General features: G+C 47.9%; 1 protein-coding gene across 2 annotated transcripts in view; it reads left to right on the top strand.

Annotated features, from left to right (window-relative positions):
- Positions 1-21,226, top strand: part of NUP153 (nucleoporin 153) — a 336,682-nt gene that overhangs the window by 207,830 nt on the left and 107,626 nt on the right. For both annotated transcript variants that reach the window (XM_063923224.1, XM_063923223.1), the window contains 3 exons: positions 644-758; positions 858-986; positions 8,614-8,709. In XM_063923224.1, coding sequence (XP_063779294.1) covers positions 644-758; positions 858-986; positions 8,614-8,709 — 340 coding nt within the window. The remainder of the gene's footprint in view (positions 1-643; positions 759-857; positions 987-8,613; positions 8,710-21,226) is intronic.

Here is a 21,226-nt window from a genome sequence, read left to right as displayed (position 1 = left end):
GCTGCTTGAGAAAATGGGATTTTTGCACTTTTGTTTTATCACTTTTCTCTTCATTGGGGGACACTGGATGCCCTACCTGTACGCTTTTTGTTTTGATCCTGTTAATTTTCTGTCGGCCAGAAGTTTCCAGTCTCCTTGGTATAGAGGGGGAGGAACCTGAATTTATGCTGAATAGTTTACAGTACCCAGACTGCATGCACTAATTCACATGGTATTTCCAGTGTCCCCCCTGTGGGCTATGCGAAAAGGCTTTAACGCAAGTACTAAAATGACATTATTCAACACAAAATAAAATCACATCTGCAGAAACCATACTCCCCGTAAAAAGTGCATAAATTAAAACATGTCCCTTACAGAATTCTCCAAATGATGGTACTATTATACAGCCTGATCTTAAATAACAAACAGATATAAACTTAAGACATTAGTCACTAGGCATACTTTATCATAACACTTAAGTGACACAAGGTATGCTACTCACTAGATAGAAACTTACTGCCTATAATACATTGCATTGAAATATTGTACAAATGTATGTACCGATAAAGGGAAAAAATGTGTGTATATAATGTATGTGTGTTCAAGTTTCTATGCTTGTTTAATGTTGTATATATTATCACACTGCTGTAAATCAATCCGACAGCCCTTCCTACCCCAGATTCAGCACGCCAGCATCCAATGGTTTTCATCCAGGAAAAGGTGGGGGTAAAATGATGAGGGAGAAAGGATCTCATTATACAACAAAGCCATCTGATGAGGTAAGTAGTCACTGTCTGTGCTTTTTGTCTAAATGACTCAAACCTGTATCATCTCCTATATTACAGGCTGTGATCAGTTGACCTTGTCTCCCATTTTAGGAGGTAGAGATTCCTGACTTACCTGAAGTACCTTTACCATTAAGTATGACAGCACTTCCAATAATTTCCCTATGTGCTAAACCTGCAACAACGCTGCCTCCTGTCACAGCTAGTACATTTTTTAGCACAGTAAGTTCTTTGTTATGAATTTTACCTTAAAAATTCAGATTCTCGTTATGCATTAAATTTGACAAAGAGAACTTTTGATGAAATTGCTTTGAAACAAATTATGGGGCAGATGTATTAAGCCTGGAGAAGTGATAAAGTTGAAGGTGATAACGCACCAGCCAGTCAGCTCCTAACTATCAAATTACAGACTGGGTTTGAAAAATAACAGTTAAGAGCTGATTGGCTGGTGCATTATCACCTTTCACTTAATCACTTCTTCAGGCTTAATACATCTGCCCCTATGTTACAGGTTCTGAAAAATGAAAAACGTGAGGAGAGTTTTTGGTTTTAGTCTAATTATGGCCTAATCAACTTTGTTTTTGTTTTTTTGTCAGTCAATATTATGCCTGCAGACACATATAGTACAACAACAAACTGAAGCTTGATTTAACTCAAAACAATATATTTTCTTTTAATCTGTAGAAAATATGCTTGTTCTTTTGAATTTGTCTCTACCTCAGACATAGGTCTTGTATACAAACAGCAGAAGATCTGCATACGCCTGTATGCAATTCAGTTGAAATCCCTCTTTCTTTTAGCAGTTATGGATTTTTCTCTGACGTCCTAGTGGATGCTGGGAACTCCGTAAGGACCATGGGGAATAGACGGCTCCGCAGGAGACTGGGCACATCTAAAGAAAGAATTAGGACTATCTGGTGTGCACTGGCTCCTCCCCCTATGACCCTCAGTTAGATTTCTGTGCCCGGCCGAGCTGGATGCACACTAGGGGCTCTCCTGAGCTCCTAGAAAGAAAGTATAGTTAGGTTTTTTATTTTACAGTGAGACCTGCTGGCAACAGGCTCACTGCAGCGAGGGACTAAGGGGAGAAGAAGCGAACCTACCTAAGTGGTGGTAGCTTGGGCTTCTTAGGCTACTGGACACCATTAGCTCCAGAGGGATCGCACACAGGACCCGACCTCGTCGTCCGTTCCCGGAGCCGCGCCGCCGTCCCCCTTACAGAGCCAGAAGCAAGAAGGTCCGGAAAATCGGCGGCTGAAGACTTCTGTCTTCTCCAAGGTAGCGCACAGCACTGCAGCTGTGCGCCATTGCTCCTCATGCACACCACACTCTTCGGTCACTGATGGGTGCAGGGCGCTGGGGGGGGGGGGGGGGGGCGCGCTGAGCAGCAATATTAACACCTTGGCTGGCAAAACTGACACCATATATAGCCCCAGAGGCTATATAGGTGTAAATTACCCCTGCCAGAATAACACAAAAAGCGGGAGAAAGCCAGACGAAAAAGGGGCGGCGCCATTTTCCCTCACAGCTCCGCTGGAAGGATCGCTCCCTGGCTCTCCTCTGCAGTCCTGCACTACAGAAAGGGTAAAAAAGAGAGGGGGCGCACTAAATTTAGGCGCAATACATATATAATAAGCAGCTATAGGGGAAAACACTCTGTATAGTGTGATCCCTCTGTTATATAGCTCTCTGGTGTGTGCTGGCATACTCTCCCTCTGTCTCCCCAAAGGGCTTTGTGGGGTCCTGTCCTCTGTCAGAGCATTCCCTGTGTGTGTGCTGTGTGTCGGTACCGCTGTGTCGACATGTATGATGAGGAAAATGATGTGGAGGCAGAGCAAATGCCTGTAAATGTGTTGTCACCCCCTGAGGGGTCGACACCTGTGTGGATGGACTTATGGAAGGAATTACGTGACAGTGTCAGCTCCTTACATAAAAGGTTTGACGACATAGGACAGCCGGCTACTCAGCTTGTGACTGTTCCAGCGTCTCAAATGTCATCAGGGGCTTTAAAACGCCCGCTACCTCAGATGGCAGACACAGATGTCGACACGGATACTGACTCCAGTGTCGACGACGATGAGACTAGTGTACCCTCCAATAAGGCCACCCGTTACATGATTGAGGCAATGAAAAATGTATTACACATTTCTGATAGTACCCCAGGTACCACAAAAAAGGGTATTATGTTCGGTGAGAAAAAACTACCAGTAGTTTTTCCTGCATCTGAGGAATTAAATGAGGTGTGTGAGGAAGCCTGGACTTCCCCCGATAAGAAATTGATAATTTCTAAACTGTTATTGGCAGCGTACCCTTTCCCGCCAGAGGATAGGTCACGTTGGGAAACATCCCCTAGGGTAGATAAAGCGCTTACACGTTTATCAAAACAGGTGGCACTACCGTCTCAGGATACGGCCGCCCTAAAGGATCCTGCTGATAGAAAGCAGGAGGCTACCCTAAAAGCTATATATACACACACGGGCATTATATTGCGACCAGCGATTGCATCAGCATGGATGTGCAGTGCTGCTGCTGCGTGGTCAGATTCCCTGTCGGATAATATTGATACCCTGGATAGGGACAATATTTTGCTGACAGTGGAGCAGATAAAAGACGCTGTCTTATACATGCGCGATGCACAGAGGGATATTTGCCGGCTGGCATCAAAAATAAGTGCAATGTCCATTGCCGCCAGAAGGGGGTTATGGACTCGGCAGTGGTCAGGTGATGCCGATTCAAAAAGACACATGGAAGTTTTGCCTTATAAGTGGGTGGAACTGTTTAGGGATGGTCTTTCAGACCTTGTTTCCACAGCTACGGCTGGGAAATCGACATTTTTGCCACAGGCTACCCCACAGCAAAAGAAAGCACCGTATTATCAAGTACAGTCCTTTCGGCCCCACAAACACAAGAGGGCTCGAGGCGCATCCTTTCTGCCGAGAGGCAAAGGTAGAGGGAAAAAGCTGCAGCATACAGCCAGTTCCCAAGACCAAAAGTCCTCCCCCGCGTCCGGTAAGTCCACAGCATGACGCTGGGGCTTCACAGGCGGACCCGGGTACGTGGGGGCTCGTCTCAGAAATTTCAGCACACAGTGGGCTCTCTCACAGGTGGATCCCTGGATCCTTCAAGTAGTATCTCAGGGGTACAGGCTGGAATTCGAGACGTCCCCCCCCCCCCCCCGCCGTTTTCTAAAATCTGCCATACCAACAACTCCCTCTGCCAGGGAGGCAGTGTTGGTGGCTATCCAAAAACTGTATTCACAGCAAGTGATTGTCAAGGTACCCCTCCTTCAGCAAGGAAAGGGTTACTATTCCACAATGTTTGTGGTACCGAAACCGGACGGTTCGGTGAGACCCATCTTAAATTTAAAATCCTTGAACACGTATATCAGAAAGTTCAAGTTCAAGATGGAATCGCTCAGGGCGGTTATTGCGAGCCTGGACGAGGGGGATTACATGGTCTCTCTGGACATCAAGGATGCATACCTGCATGTCCCCATTTACCCTCCTCACCAGGAGTACCTCAGATTTGTGTTACAGGACTGTCACTATCCGTTCCAGACGCTGCCGTTTGGGTTATCCACGGCACCGAGGGTCTTTACCAAGGTAATGGCCGAAATGATGATACTCCTTCGCAAGAAGGGAGTTTTAATTATCCCGTACTTGGACGATCTCCTGATAAAGGCGAGGTCCAAGGAACAGTTGGTAGTGGGGGTAGCACTTTCTCGGGAAGTGCTGCAACAGCACGTCTGGATTCTCAATATTCCAAAGTCACAGCTGGTCCCGACGACACGTCTTCTGTTCCTGGGAATGATTCTGGACACAGACCAGAAAAAAGTGTTTCTTCCAGTGGAAAAAGCCGAGGAGTTGTCATCTCTAGTCAGAGACCTCCTAAAACCGGGACAGGTGTCGGTACATCAATGCACACGAGTCCTGGGAAAAATGGTAGCTTCGTACGAAGCAATTCCATTCGGAAGGTTCCACGCAAGGACTTTCCAGTGGGACCTGTTGGACAAATGGTCCGGGTCCCATCTCCAGATGCAACAGCGGATAACCCTGCCGGCAAGGACCAGGGTGTCGCTGCTGTGGTGGCTGCAGAGGGCTCATCTACTAGAGGGCCGCAGATTCGGAATACAGGACTGGGCCCTGGTGACCACGGATGCCAGCCTTCGGGGCTGGGGTGCAGTCACACAGGGAAGAAATTTCCAAGGACTGTGGTCAAATCAGGAGATTTCGCTTCACATAAATATTCTGGAGCTAAGGGCCATTTACAATGCCCTAAGCCAGGCAAGGCCCCTGCTTCAGAACCAGCCGGTACTGATCCAATCAGACAACATCACGGCGGTCGTCCATGTAAACAGAAATGGCGGCACAAGAAGCAGGAGGGCAATGGCAGAAGCCACAAGGATTCTCCGATGGGCGGAAAATCACGTGTTAGCACTGACAGCAGTGTTCATTCGGGGAGTGGACAACTGGGAAGCAGACTTCCTCAGCAGACACGACCTCCACCCGGGAGAATGGGGACTTCATCCAGAAGTCTTCCAAATGCTGGTAAACCGTTGGGAAAGACCACAGGTGGACATGATGGCGTCCCGCCTCAACAAAAAGCTAAAAAGATATTGCGCCAGGTCAAGGGACCCTCAGGCGATCGCTGTGGACGCTCTAGTAACACCGTGGGTGTACCAGTCGGTTTATGTGTTTCCTCCTTTGCCTCTCATTCCCAAGGTACTGAGAATAATACGAAGGCGAAGAGTGAAAACTATACTCGTGGTTCCGGACTGGCCAAGAAGAGCTTGGTACCCGGAACTTCAAGAAATGCTTTCAGAGGACCCTTGGCCTCTGCCGCTCAGACAAGACCTGCTGCAGCAGGGGCCCTGTCTGTTCCAAGACTTACCGCGGCTACGTTTGACGGCATGGCGGTTGAACACCGGATCCTGAAGGAAAAGGGCATTCCGGAGGAAGTCATCCCTACCCTGATCAAAGCCAGGAAGGATGTCACCGCAAAACATTATCACCGCATTTGGCGGAAATATGTTGCTTGGTGTGAGGCCAGGAAGGCCCCAACGGAGGAATTTCAACTGGGTCGATTCCTGCAAGCAGGGGTGACGTTGGGCCTCAAATTGGGGTCCATTAAGGTCCAGATTTCGGCCCTGTCGATTTTCTTCCAGAAAGAACTGGCTTCACTGCCTGAAGTTCAGACTTTTGTCAAAGGAGTGCTGCATATTCAGCCTCCTTTTGTGCCCCCAGTGGCACCTTGGGATCTCAATGTGGTTTTGGAGTTCCTGAAATCACATTGGTTTGAACCACTTAAGACTGTGGATTTGAAATATCTCACGTGGAAAGTGGTCATGCTGTTGGCCCTGGCTTCGGCCAGGCGTGTGTCGGAATTGGCGGCTTTGTCCTATAAAAGCCCTTATCTGATTTTCCATATGGATAGGGCAGAGTTGAGGACTCGTCTTCAGTTTCTCCCGAAGGTGGTATCAGCGTTTCACTTGAACCAGCCTATTGTGGTGCCTGCGGCTACTAGGGACTTGGAGGATTCCAAGTTACTGGACGTAGTCAGGGCCCTGAAAATTTATGTTTCCAGGACGGCTGGAGTCAGGAAAACTGACTCGCTGTTTATCCTGTATGCACCCAACAAACTGGGTGCTCCTGCTTCTAAGCAGACTATCGCGCGCTGGATTTGTAGCACTATTCAGCTGGCGCATTCTGCGGTGGGACTACCGCAGCCTAAATCTGTAAAAGCCCATTCCACAAGGAAGGTGGGCTCATCTTGGTTGGCTGCTCGAGGGGTCTCGGCTTTACAACTTTGCCGAGCTGCTACTTGGTCAGGGGCAAACACGTTTGCAAAATTCTATAAATTTGATACCCTGGCTGAGGAGGACCTGGAGTTCTCTCATTCGGTGCTGCAGAGTCATCCGCACTCTCCCGTCCGTTTGGGAGCTTTGGTATAATCCCCATGGTCCTTACGGAGTTCCCAGCATCCACTAGGACGTCAGAGAAAATAAGAATTTACTCACCGGTAATTCTATTTCTCGTAGTCCGTAGTGGATGCTGGGCACCCATCCCAAGTGCGGATTGTCTGCAATACTTGTAAATAGTTATTGTTACACAAATCGGGTTGTTATTGCGAGCCATCTGTTCAGAGGCTCTTTTTGTTATCATACTGTTAACCGGGGTTCCTATCACGAGTTATACGGTGTGATTGGTGTGGCTGGTATGAGTCTTACCCGGGATTCAAAATCCTTCCTTATTGTGTCAGCTCTTCCGGGCACAGTGTCCTAACTGAGGCTTGGAGGAGGGTCATAGGGGGAGGAGCCAGTGCACACCAGATAGTCCTAATTCTTTCTTTAGATGTGCCCAGTCTCCTGCGGAGCCGTCTATTCCCCATGGTCCTTACGGAGTTCCCAGCATCCACTACGGACTACGAGAAATAGAATTACCGGTGAGTAAATTCTTATTTCAGGATTACATCCCTTCATCATATAAACATAGTACACGCTACACTAATGTGTATATATACTAGTAAATCGATCCGGCATCTGCCTGTGTTCTCAGCATTTGTCTTTATATAAGAGGCATTTAACCACATAACTGACAATTTCAGAAATTGTCGGTGTTTATGAGTAATTAGGTAAAGAACATGAACTTGACCCTATACAAAATGATTTTAGTTAAAAATAAAAAACATCATTTTTTTAAATTTTTCAAAACATTGATCGGGAACTTCGCGACCATCGCGACTTTAGTTTTTAGAGCCCAGACAGCTGCCAGTTACACAAGGGGGTTCTGGGGGTGGCTTGGGGACAATTATTTACACTTACCAGTGGTTGCTATTGTCTGCAGCCGCTGGTGGTGGGGGTTCCTTCCTGCTGTGCTGACCGATCAGCAATTATCGGCAGCACGACAACACTGAGAGGAGGGTGCTCTGAGGCAGAGGGACCTTCCGTTACCTCTGACAGTAGCAACAGAGGGAAGTTTTCCTTCCCTGCCGCTGCTAACACAGTCAGATAAAGCACTTGCAGGCATGGTCGCATCTGATGCGACCATGCCAGACAAGTGGTTAATACAGATTTTTAGTTATGTTCATTACCTTTCAACAAAGGTCAGTGCTTAGTTATATAGTCTTTCTAATCTAATTAGTCATAGTTACTAGGAAATGGCAATTAGTCTCGGTTAATGTGGCTCTCTAGTTTAAACCTCATCAGAATTTCATTATCACAGCCCTTCTGGACAAATTTGTCATTTTTGATAGGTGTGGGAAAGTTACATTTGTGGACATATGGAAATTAACTTATCTGTTTGATTTCAGTGTCATTCTTAGGCCTGTATCCAATTGACAACAGTAAATATCCCGGATCCCATGCGTTATCGGCCAAAAACGGGTTGAGTACCTTAACCTATGTATTATATCGCAGAAAAGGGTCTCCTGAGGCTGCTTATTGGGGTGTGATACCCGATGATAAGTGCTGGTGGTCCGGGGCTAATTGGGTAGTCCTGGGTGAATCTATTAACCGCTGTAATTTACTGTGGTTGATTGGATATCCCACTTAGTGTTTCTACAACTAACCATTTGGCTGGTAACGTTTGTTCGTTGTTACCATTTTGACTGGAATACTATTACTATGGCTGTTATTGTTGCAACATCAGGCTATTGTCTGCACCCAACATGGGTTGAGGAGATGAATCATTTCTATTGTTTTTTTTTTTTTTTTCCTTTTACATTTGAGCTTGTGGCATGAATGATTTGAATTTGTAACAGTGTTTTACATCAAAAGGTAATTTCAGCCTGTCGCTAAGATTTCTTGGAAAGAATCCACTTAAGTGTTTAATTGTAATTGTATTCTTAACAGCCACGGGCCACCAACTCCACACAAAATCCAGAGTTCACATTCTCGTCGCCCATTGTGAAATCCACTGAATCCAATGCACAATCTCCTGAGTTGTCTGTAAGTAGAATTATTTATAGTCTGCATGGCTGTAGTTTTGTGTCCTGTTTCTCAAATTAGTCTTTTGGGCTTAAAGACTTTCTGCAATATTTTGATAATTTACAGTGGTTTGTGTTGTAACAGCATAAAGGGTATGCAGAGGCTCAGCCTGAGAAATATATGGGATATAGGACAAATTAGAATATTGTAAGTGGGAAGAAAAGAAAAACTGTACCTGCTAATGCATGTGTGCGTGTTAAGCAATTTGTGAACAAAAATTAAATTACAAGCTTAGGATGCAATGATTTTATCTTTCTATTATGGCCAGTGATGATTTTTTACCAAAAATTGCCATCCTTTAAAATGTGTCTGAAACCATACATTTATGCTGGTACAAGTATGATAAATTCTAGTCACAATGGTGTCTCCAGAAAGTGTTGCCAGCCGGGTGGCATTAAGAAGTATCTGGATGGGGGCAGTGTAATGCAGCAGTGAGAGAGATTGGTCTTACTTGATGTGACCACCTATGTTATGAAAGGCCTGCCGGGATTTCAATCTGTGTTCCTCAGTTTAACTACAGTTTCTTTCATTGTACTACTTTTTCTGTTGCGGGGTACACTGGGCTCCACAAGTATAGACATAGGGGTGTAGAGTAGGATCTTGATCCGAGGCACCAACAGGCTGAAAAGCTTTGACTGTTCCCAGAATGCTTAGCGCCGCCTCCTCTATAACCCCGCCTCTCTGCACAGGAGCTCAGTTTTGTAGTTGGTGCCGCACATAACAGAGGCATATGCTCCAGGCAGCCCTAAGAAAAGCTTTTTTTTTTTTTTTTAAAGAGAAAGTGAAGACTACAAGGGCAGCAGCGGTGTGTAAATGTCAGAGACATTCACTGCTGCAGCTCCAGCTCTCCCCAGCGGCGCTGTACACTCCCGAGCCCTGGTTGCTGGTAACTACAGCAGGAGGCTCCGGTTTTCTTCATGGTCAGGCACACACGACGGGGGCTCTTCGGGATCGCGTGGCTGCACTTCGGGAGGTGGTGAGTGGGTCCCGCTTACTTTATCGCAATCCGGCGCGGTCAGTGCGAGGCGGGCCGCGCGCGCTGGTGGACACTTTGGCAGTACAGGCGATCCTACTAGATCACCAGGGCATGGGCGCAGGTCAGGTTTTCTCTCTAAACCAGTGTAATAAGAGCCCACAGTACCCGGTGGTTTTGCTAGCAGGAGGATAAGGGTTAGACCTGAAGCCCCTCCCCCAGCCCCTGGGCGCCATTTCCCGCAAATGTTCCCGCCCTGGAGCCTATGCCCGTACAATCGTATGTGGTCCCTGCAGCTAACCCGTCGTGGGCGGACGATTTATCTGCTCAATTGAACAAGTTGAACCAGTCCCTGACTACTAAGAAGTCTGACCCTCGCTCGCCCAAGCCCAAGGGGTCCTCTAACCGAGCTCTTATCTCCTCACAATCCACTGCGGTCACTGACACCTCGTCTGATGAAGACGGCACTTACACTGACCCCAAAGATTCTGACACAGATACTGCTGATGGGGAGGGTAGTTAATATGTGGATGTTCCTGATCTTTTGGAGGCTATTAAGTTGATTTTGCAGATTACGGATGATCCCGAGCCATCCGTCCCTCCTAAGAAACCAGATAGGTTTAAGCGTCAGAAGGTGGTTAAACAAGTTTTACCTCACTCTGACCACCTAATGGATATACGTCAGGAACCCTGGGAAAACCCGGGTATGAAGTTTGTGCCTCAAAAGAAGATGCTGGCTCGCTATCCCCTCACGCCAGAGCTGTCTAAAAATTGGGAAATGCCTCCTCCAGTAGACTCGCATGTGGCTAGGATGGTGGTTTTCTCAGTTCTACCTGTCACTACCGTCACGTCTCTAAAAGAGCCTACGGATAAACGTGTGGAGGGTTGTCTGAAAGCGATTTACACCCTTACGGGTGCTGCACAAAGGCCCACTATTGCAGCAACATGGGCTGCAGAGGCTATTGAAGCATGGGCCTTGGAGTTAGAAGCTGAAATCTCTTCTGACCATGCTAGACAATGCTTGTCGTTTATTGTCACAGCTTCTCGCTATATTAAAGAGGCGGCTTCTGATGCAGGTATCCTAGCAGCCAAGGCCTCAACTACATCAGTCCTGGCTCGCTGGATATTGTGGCTGAGATCCTGGTCTGTGGATCTGGACTCTAGAAAAACCCTGGAGGTACTCCCTTTCAAGGGAGATATTCTGTTTGGGGAGGACTTAAATAAGATAGTGGCTGACTTGGCTACTGCCAAAACTGCCTGTCTGCCAAGTACCACTCCTTCTGTGTCGAAGGCTAAAGGTACTTCCTTTTGCCCCTTTCGTCCTTCAGGTAAAGCAAAAGGTCAGGCGTACAAGAAGCAGATCCGCACTTCCAAACCTGGTAAGCCAAAGCCCAAAAGAGCCTGGGCGGCCCGTCAACCAGCTTCCAAGACCGATAAGCCTGCCGCATGACGGGGCGGGCCTCCCCCTGGGAGATCCCAGGGTGCGGGGCCGGCTTCTAGGGTATACCCAGGAATGGTTGAAGACCACTTCAGATGCCTGGGTACGGGAAGTCGTCACTCGAGGTTATGCCATAGCCTTCAAAAACCGACCCCCTCATCGATTTTGCTGGACAGACGTCCCGTTGGACCAGACGAAGCAAATACTCTACATTCGGTGGTAAAGACTCTCCTGGATACAGGAGTCGTAGTACAGGTGCCGGGGGTGCTATTCTCCGCTGTTTCTAGTCCCGAAACCGAATGGGTCCTCCCGGCCCATTCTCAACCTCAAGGCATTGAACAGGTTTGTGAAGGTTTCCAAGTTCCATATGGAAACCCTTCGCTCTATAGTTCTGGCCTTGGAACCTGGGGACTACATGGTCTCCCTGAATATACAGGATGCTTACCTGCATTATTCCTATAGCAGCGTCACATCAACAATACCTGAGGTTTGCAATCGGCAACCTCCATTACCAGTTTCGGGCTTTACCTTTTGGTTTAACTACGGATCCGCGAGTCTTAACCACGGTCATGGCGGTGATGACAGTGGTACTCCGCCGTCAAGGGGTCAGGATACTGCCGTATCTGGAAGACTTGTTAAACCTGGCAAATTCCCCAGAACTTCTCCTAATTCATCTGGATATGACGGTCCGGTTTCTACAAGCCCACGGGTGGCTCATCAACTGGGAGCGCTATTGGACACCCACAACCAGAGGTTGTTCTTGTCTCAGGAGAAAGTCCTGAAGGTTCAGGACAGTATTCGTTGCTTCCTTTCTCTAACGTCCTAAGTGGATGCTGGGGACTCCGTAAGGACCATGGGGAATAGCGGCTCCGCAGGAGACTGGGCACAAAAGTAAAGCTTTAGAACTACCTGGTGTGCACTGGCTCCTCCCCCCATGACCCTCCTCCAAGCCTCAGTTAGATTTTTGTGCCGAACGAGAAGGGTGCACACTAGGTGGCTCTCCTGAGCTGCTTAGTGAAAAGTTTAGTTTTAGGTTTTTTATTTTCAGTGAGACCTGCTGGCAACAGGCTCACTGCACCGAGGGACTAAGGGGAGAAGAAGCGAACTCACCTGCGTGCAGAGTGGATTGGGCTTCTTAGGCTACTGAACATTAGCTCCAGAGGGACGATCACAGGCCCAGCCATGGATGGGTCCCAGAGCCGCGCCGCCGGCCCCCTTACAGAGCCAGAAGACAGGAGAGGTCCGGAAAATCGGCGGCAGAAGACGTCCTGTCTTCACCAAGGTAGCGCACAGCACTGCAGCTGTGCGCCATTGCTCCTCAGCACACTTCACACTTCGGTCACTGAGGGTGCAGGGCGCTAGGGGGGGGCGCCCTGAGCAGCAATAAAAACACCTTGGCTGGCGAAAATACATCACATATAGCCCCCAGGGCTATATGGATGAATTTTAACCCCTGCCAGAATCCATAAAAAAGCAGGAGAAAAGTCCGCGAAAAAGGGGCGGAGCCTATCTCAGCACACTGGCGCCATTTTCCCTCACAGCTCAGTTGGAGGGAAGCTCCCCTGGCTCTCCCCTGCAGTCACTACACTACAAAAAGGGTTAAAAAAGAGAGGGGGGCACTAATTAGGCGCAGTATTAACAATACAGCAGCTATAAGGGGAAAAACACTTATATAAGGTTATCCCTGTATATATATAGCGCTCTGGTGTGTGCTGGCAAACTCTCCCTCTGTCTCCCCAAAGGGCTAGTGGGGTCCTGTCCTCTATCAGAGCATTCCCTGTGTGTGTGCGGTGTGTCGGTACATTTGTGTCGACATGTATGAGGAGAAAAATGATGTGGAGACGGAGCAGATTGCCTGTAATAGTGATGTCACCCCCTAGGGGGTCGACACCTGAGTGGATGAACTGTTGGAAGGAATTACGTGACCGTGTCAGCTCTGTATAAAAGACAGTGGTTGACATGAGACAGCCGGCTACTCAGCTTGTGCCTGTCCAGACGTCTCATAGGCCGTCAGGGGCTCTAAAGCGCCCGTTACCTCAGATGGCAGATATAGACGCCGACACGGATACTGACTCCAGTGTCGACGGTGAAGAGACAAATGTGACTTCCAGTAGGGCCACACGTTACATGATTGAGGCAATGAAAAATGTTTTACACATTTCTGATAATACGAGTACCACCAAAAAGGGGTATTATGTTCGGTGAGGAAAAACTACCTGTAGTTTTCCTGAATCTGAGAAATTAAATGAGGTGTGTGATGATGCGTGTGTTTCCCCCGATAACAACTGATAATTTCTAAAATGTTATTGGCATTATATCCTTTCCCGCCAGAGGTTAGGGTGCGTTGGGAAACACCCCCTAGGGTGGATAAAGCGCTCACACGCTTGTAAGAACAAGGGCTCTACCCTCTCCTGAGATGGCCGCCCTTAAGGATCCTGCTGATAGAAAGCAGGAGGGTATCCTAAAATGTATTTACACACATACTGGTGTTATACTGCGACCAGCAATCGCCTCAGCCTGGATGTGCAGTGCTGGGTTGGCGTGGTCGGATTCCCTGACTGAAAATATTAATACCCTAGATAGGGACAGTATATTATTGCCTATAGAGCATTTGAAAGATGCATTTCTATATATGCGTGATGCACAGCGGAATATTTGCCGACTGGCATCAAGTCTAAGTGCGTTGTCCATTTCTACCAGTAGAGGGTTATGGACACGACAGTGGTCAGGTGATGCGGATTCCAAACGGCATTTGGAAGTATTGCCTTATTAAGGGGAGGAGTTATTTGGGGTCGGTCTTTCAGACCTGGTGGCCACGGCAACAGCTGGGAAATCCACGTTTGTACCCCAGGTCGCCTCTCAACATGAGAAGACGCCGTATTATCAGGCGCAGTCTTTTCGTGGACAAGCGGGCAAAAGGTTCCTCATTTCTGCCCCGTGACAGAGGGAGAGGAAAAAGGCTGCAGAAATCAGCCAGTTCCCAGGAACAGAAACCCTCTCCCGCCTCTGCCAAGCCCTCAGTATGATGCTGGGGCTTTACAAGCAGAATCAGGCACGGTGGGGGGCCCGTCTCAATGAATTTCAGCGCGCAGTGGGCTCACTCGCAAGTAGACCCCTGGATCCTTCAGGTGATATCTCAGGGGTACAAATTGGAATTCGAGACGTCTCCCCCTCGCCGTTTCCTAAAGTCGGCTTTACCGATGTCTCCTTCTGACAGGGAGACAGTTTTGGAAGCCATTCACAAGCTGTATTCCCAGCAGGTGATAATCAAGGTACAGGGAACGGGGTATTATTCCACACTGTTGTGGTACCGAAGCCGGACGGCTCGGTGAGACCGATTCTAAATCTAAAATCTTTGAACACTTACATACAGAGGTTCAAATTCAAGATTGAGTCACTCAGAGCAGTGATTGCGAACCTGGAAGAAGGGGACTACATGATGTCTCGGGACATCAAGGATGCTTACCTTCATGTCAAAATTTACCCTTCTCACCAAGGGTACCTCAGGTTTATGGTACTGAACTGTCACTATCAGTTCAGACGCTGCCGTATGGATGGTCCACGGCACCCCGGGTCTTTACCAAGGTAATGGCCGAAATGATGATATTCCTTCGAAGGAAGGGAATTTTAGTTATCCCTTACTTGGACGATTCCCTGATAAAGGTAAGATCCAGGGAACAGTTGGAGGTCGGTGTAGCACTATCTCAGGTAGTGTTGCGGCAGCACGATTGGATTCTCAATATTCCAAAATCGCAGCTGGTTCCGACGACTCGTCTTCTGTTCCTAGGGATGATCCTGGACACAGTCCAGAAAAAGGTGTTTCTCCCGGAGGAGAAAGCCAGGGAGTTATCAGAGCTAGTCAGGAACCTCCTAAAACCGAGCCAACTCTCAGTGCATCAATGCACAAGGGTTCTGGGTAAAATGGTGGCTTCCTACGAAGCAATCCCATTCGGCAGATTCCACGCAAGAACTTTCCAGTGGGACCTGCTGGACAAATGGTCCGGGTCGCATCTTCAGATGCATCAGCGGATAACCCTGTCACCAAGGACAAGGGTGTCCCTCCTGTGGTGGTTGCAGAGTGCTCATCTTCTAGAGGGCCGCAGATTCGGCATTCAGGACTGCGTCCTGGTGACCACGGATGCCAGCCTGCGAGGCTGGGGAGCAGTCACACAGGGAAGGAATTTCCAGGGCTTATGGTCAAGCCTGGAGACATCACTTCACATAAATATCCTGAAGCTAAGGGCCATTTACAATGCTCTAAGCTTAGCAAGACCTCTGCTTCAAGGTCAGCCGGTGTTGATCCAGTCGGACAACATCACGGCAGTCACCCACGTAAACAGACAGGGTGGCACAAGAAGCAGGAGGGCAATGGCAGAAGCTGCAAGGATTCTTCGCTGGGCGGAAAATCATGTGATAGCACTGTCAGCAGTATTCATTCCGGGAGTGGACAACTGGGAAGCAGACTTCCTCAGCAGACACGACCTCCACTCGGGAGAGTGGAGACTTCACCCAGAAGTCTTCCACATGATTATAAACCGTTGGGAAAAACTCGACAGGTATTGCGCCAGGTCAAGGGACCCTCAGGCAATAGCTGTAGACGCTCTGGTAACACCGTGGGTGTACCAGTCAGTGTATGTGTTCCCTCCTCTGCCTCTCATACCCAAGGTACTGAGATTGATAAGATGGAGAGGAGTAAGCACTATATTCGTGGCTCCGGATTGGCCAAGAAGGACTTGGTAACCGGAACTTCAAGAGATGCTCACGGAGGATCCGTGGCCTCTACCTCTAAGAAGGGACGTGCTCCAGCAAGGACCCTGTCTGTTCCAAGACTTACCGCGGCTGCGTTTGACGGCATGGCGGTGGAACGCCGGATCCTGAAGGAAAAAAGGCATTCCGGATGAAGTCATCCCTATCCTGATCAAAGCCAGGAAGGATGTAACCGCAAAACATTATCACCGCATTTGGCGAAAATATGTTGCGTGGTGCGAGGCCAGTAAGGCCCGACGGAGGAAATTCAACTGGGTCGATTCCTACATTTCCTGCAAACAGGAGTGTCTATGGGCCTGAAATTGGGGTCCATTAAGGTTCAAATTTCGGCCCTGTCAATTTTCTTCCAAAAAGAACTAGCTTCAGTCCCTGAAGTTCAGACGTTTGTAAAAGGGGTACTGCATATACAGCCTCCTTTTGTGCCTCCAGTGGCACTTTGGGATCTCAATGTAGTTTTTGGGTTCCAAAAGTCACATTGGTTTGAACCACTTAAATCTGTGGAGTTAAAATATCTCACATGGAAAGTGGTCATGCTGTTGGCCCTGGCCTGGGCCAGGCGCGTGTCAGAATTGGCGGCTTTATCCTGTAAAAGCCCTTATCTGATTTTCCATTCGGACAGTGCGGAATTGAGGACTCGTCCTCAGTTTCTCCCTAAGGTGGTTTCAGCGTTTCACCTGAACCAACCTATTGTGGTGCCTGCAGCTACTAGGGACTTGGAGGACTCCAAGTTGCTAGACGTTGTCAGGGCCCTGAAAATATATGTTTCCAGGACGGCTGGAGTCAGAAAATCTGACTCGCTGTTTATCCTGTATGCACCCAACAAGCTGGGTGCTCCTGCTTCTAAGCAGACTATTGCTCGTTGGATTTGTAGTACAATTCAGCTTGCACATTCTGTGGCAGGCCTGCCACAGCCAAAAATCTGTAAATGCCCACTCCACAAGGAAGGTGGGCTCATCTTGGGCGGCTGCCCGAGGGGTCTCGGCTTTACAACTTTGCCGAGCAGCTACTTGGTCAGGAGCAAATACGTTTGTAAAATTCTACAAATTTGATACCCTGGCTGAGGAGGACCTGGAGTTCTCTCATTTGGTGCTGCAGAGTCATCCGCACTCTCCCGCCCGTTTGGGAGCTTTGGTATAATCCCCATGGTCCTTACGGAGTCCCCAGCATCCACTTAGGACATTAGAGAAAATAAGAATTTACTTACCGATAATTCTATTTCTCGTAGTCCGTAGTGGATGCTGGGCGCCCATCCCAAGTGCGGATTGTCTGCAATACTGGTACATAGTTATTGTTACCAAAAAATCGGGTTATTGCTGTAGTGAGCCATCTTTTCTAGAGGCTCCTCTGTTATCATGATGTTAACTGGGTTTAGATCACGAGTTATACGGTGTGATTGGTGTGGCTGGTATGAGTCTTACTCGGGATTCAAAATCCTTCCTTATTGTGTACGCTCGTCCGGGCACAGTATCCTAACTGAGGCTTGGAGGAGGGTCATGGGGGGAGGAGCCAGTGCACACCAGGTAGTTCTAAAGCTTTACTTTTGTGCCCAGTCTCCTGCGGAGCCGCTATTCCCCATGGTCCTTACGGAGTCCCCAGCATCCACTACGGACTACGAGAAATAGAATTATCGGTAAGTAAATTCTTATTTTCTCGTCCGCAAGTGTCGATACATTCGGCGATGCAGGTGCTGGGCCTCATGGTCTCAGCATTCGACATGGTGGAGTATGCTCAATTCCATTCTCGCCCCCTCCAGAGGATAATTCTAGCCAAGTGGGATGGCCTGCCTCACCGGATCAGGTCTCACATGATCTCAATGACTCCAGAGGTTCGTCTGTCGCTGCTCTGGTGGCTCCAGGACCAACAATTGTGCAGGGGCCGTCCCTTCTGGATATTCAACTGGGTCCTGTTGATGACTGATGCCAGTCTAAGAGGTTGGGGTGCGGTGCTGGAGCAACGCTCCCTTCAGGGTCGGTGGACCAAGGAGGAGTCCCTCCTCTCAATCAACATTCTGGAATTGCGGGCGGTCTTCAATGCATTGAACCTGGCCCAGCATTTAATTCAGAACCATCCTGTTCAAGTACAGTCGGACAACGACACCACAGTGGCTTACATAAATCATCAAGGCGGCACTCAAAGCCGTTTGGCAATGAAGGAAGTGTCACGGATTCTACATTGGGCGGAACGCCATCTACCGGCCATATCTGCAATATTCATTCCGGGAGTCCTGAATTGGGAAGCGGACTTTCTCAGTCGTCAGGACGTACATGCCGGCGAGTGGGGCCTCCATCCAGAAGTTTCAACTCCTAGTGTAAAAGTGGGGCCTTCCAGACGTAGATCTGATGGCATCTCGACACAATCACAAGGTTCCGGTCTTCGGAGCAATGAAAAGGGATCCTCGAGCAGCATTCGTGGATGCGCTGTCGGTACCGTGGAGGTTTCACCTGCTGTACGTGTTCCCTCCGGTGTCATTCGGAAGTTCAAGCAAGAAAAAGGAATTCTGCTTCTCATCGCTCCAGCGTGGCCCAGACGGCACTGGTTCTCAGATCTGCAAGGCCTATCGTCAGAGCGTCCAATTCTACTTCCACATCGCCCAGACCTCCTCGTTCAGGGCCCCTGTGTCTACCAGGACCTACCCCGGCTGTCTTTGACGGCGTGGCTCTTGAAGCTTCCGTCTTAAGGGCTAAATGGTTTTCTGAGGCGGTCATTCAAACTATGTTGCGGGCCCGGAAACCGGCTTCGGCTCGGATTTACTATAGGGTCTGGCATTCTTACTTTGTTTGGTGCGAATCTAACGATTATGACGCTTCCAAGTTTAGTATAGCCAAGTTGTTGGCTTTTCTTCAGCAGGGCCTGGACTTAGGCCAGCGTCTGGCCTTCCTCAAGGTTCAAATATCTGCCTTGTCGGTGTGGTTTCAGAGAAAAATTGCGACCTTACCTGATGTGCATACCTTTACTCAGGGTGTGTTACGTATCCAACCTCCCTATGTCCCGCCTGTGGCTCCTTGGGACTTGTCGGTGGTTTTGGAGGCGTTACAAGAGTCCCTTAAGGTGGTGTTTCTGCTGGCTATTGCCTCAGCTAGAAGAGTGTCGGATTTGCGTGCCTTGTCCTGTAGTTCCCCATATCGGATATTTCACCATGACCGGGCGGTTCTTAGGACTCGTCCCGGATACTTACCTAAGGTGGTTTCTTCGTTCCACCTTAACCAGGAGATTGTGAAGAGAACTGCTTCTATTAGGAATCTGATTCTCTCTTTGTGCTGTTTGGATTTCACAAACGGGGCTGGCCTGCTCACAAGCAAACTTTGGCCAGATGGATTAGAATGGTGATTGCACATGCTTATGTGAGGGCTGGCATCTCGGCTCCTGCTGACATTACGGCCCATTCTACTCGGTCTGTGGGACCTTCTTGGGCGGCCCGCCGTGGTGCGACCCTTGAACAATTGTACAAGGCGGCTACGTGGTCATTTGTGAACATGTTCATAAGGTATCTATGCTTCGATACTGCCGCTTCCCACGATGCTTCCTTTGGACACAGGGTTCTTGTGCCCGCTACAGTGCGTCCCCTAGGAACTGCTTTAGGACATCCCCTATGTCTATCCTTGTGGAGCCCAGTGTACCCCGCAGCAGAAAACGAGTTTTATGGTAAGAACTTACCTTTGTTAAAACTCTGTCTGCGAGGTACACTGGGCTCCACAAGGCGCCCACCCTGACGCACTTAGCTTCTTTGGGTTGGTATGGCATTAGCCGCTGACACTTATACTGTCGTGAGTGTGGTGTATGGAGCTACTAACCATTGTCGTCTCTTTTCCTGCTACTGCATTGGGCTGGTTAACTAAAAACTGAGCTCCTGTGCAGAGAGGCGGGGTTATAGAGGAGGCGGCGCTATGCATTCTGGGAACCAAAGCTTTTCAGCCTGTTGGTGCCTCGGATCAAGATCCTACTCTACACCCCTATGTCTATCCTTGTGGAGCCCAGTGTACCTCGCAGAAAGAGTTTTAACAAGGGTAAGTTCTTACCATAAAACTCGTTTTTCTAAATGTTGCAACTTAGTTAGCAGAGTACTAGATACTTGGGAGATTTTTTGGCAGAGTGTTGGGTGGGGAACACTCATTGATGCAAAAAGTCAACAAATGTTATCCTGTTCAGTACAAGCTAACAAAACGGCTATTGTGGCACAAATAGCAGAAACATGTATGGATGGTAGTGGGAGTAATGTCTCCTGACAAAGTGAATTGAATCGTGCTGGCTATGATGCTATATATATAATGTAACGTTGATGTGATCTGTGAATGATTAAAGTCAGGCAGTTCTAGTCATTATAGGCTGATAGAAAAGAAACAAAAAGCACAGTTGAGCATATATCTCAGAATACAGTAAAAACAGAAGGGCCATGTTTGTCGTGAGTATGTCTCAGGATTGATTTTACTAAAAGGATAAAAAGGGTGCACAAGGCAAGAGGAAGAAAAAGAAGAGGGAGAGAAAAAAAACAAAACGGCCCAGTATATCGGGCCTGCATAACTACTGCAAGGGGTAGGAACAAGTATTCAGAAGTGTAAGAAAAAGTTTGTGTTGTAGTGGCCTAACACCACCACCCATGCTAACTGTACAGTATAAATCAACAAATAAGGTACCTGAAAACAGAGTAATTAACCGGGGGTAAAGAAATAGACTTAAAGGCTCTCTCAGTGAGTATTGATCGAAAACAAACCAGCCAGCCTAACATAGATACTAGAACTAATTCATTCTTGAACATTTTTCCCAAAAGGAAGAACAAGAAATAATACATGTAAATAAACCATTATACTTAGAACTCTAACAAATACCCTCTTGCTCTATATTAGAGATATGATATGGCTGAATCAATAAATCAAACTTTATATTTTATAAAATATATTTATATAGAAGAAAAATTACTTCACAAATAAAGAACTAGACCGGTCTTAATATTAACCATAAAATCTTATGCAATATTAAAAATTATACTATAAGGAGTTGGATCTAAGCATATTCTGTGCACAGAAGTGTATAATAATATATGCAAATAAAGCTCGGTCCATGAGTTCAAATCAATTGATAAAATAAATAGCAGCTGCTAATAGAACCCGTATAGCAAATATGTATCCATAAAAAGTTACTTTGTATCACAGTTCCTTACTCATTGCTGTGTGGCAACTCAATGATGTGTTAAGTACAGACCGCTCCACACTGGAGCCTTACCTGTGGCTTCCACCAGCGATGTCAGCAAGGGAGAGTCCCAGTATCAGACGAGGTGGTATCTGGCCGCTGGAGATGGCGCCTGC

Source organism: Pseudophryne corroboree, chromosome 5 (genome assembly GCF_028390025.1).
Source record: "Pseudophryne corroboree isolate aPseCor3 chromosome 5, aPseCor3.hap2, whole genome shotgun sequence".
NCBI lineage: Eukaryota > Metazoa > Chordata > Amphibia > Anura > Myobatrachidae > Pseudophryne > Pseudophryne corroboree.
Note: the sequence above shows the minus strand (reverse complement) of the source record. Positions and strands in the feature narration are given on the sequence as shown.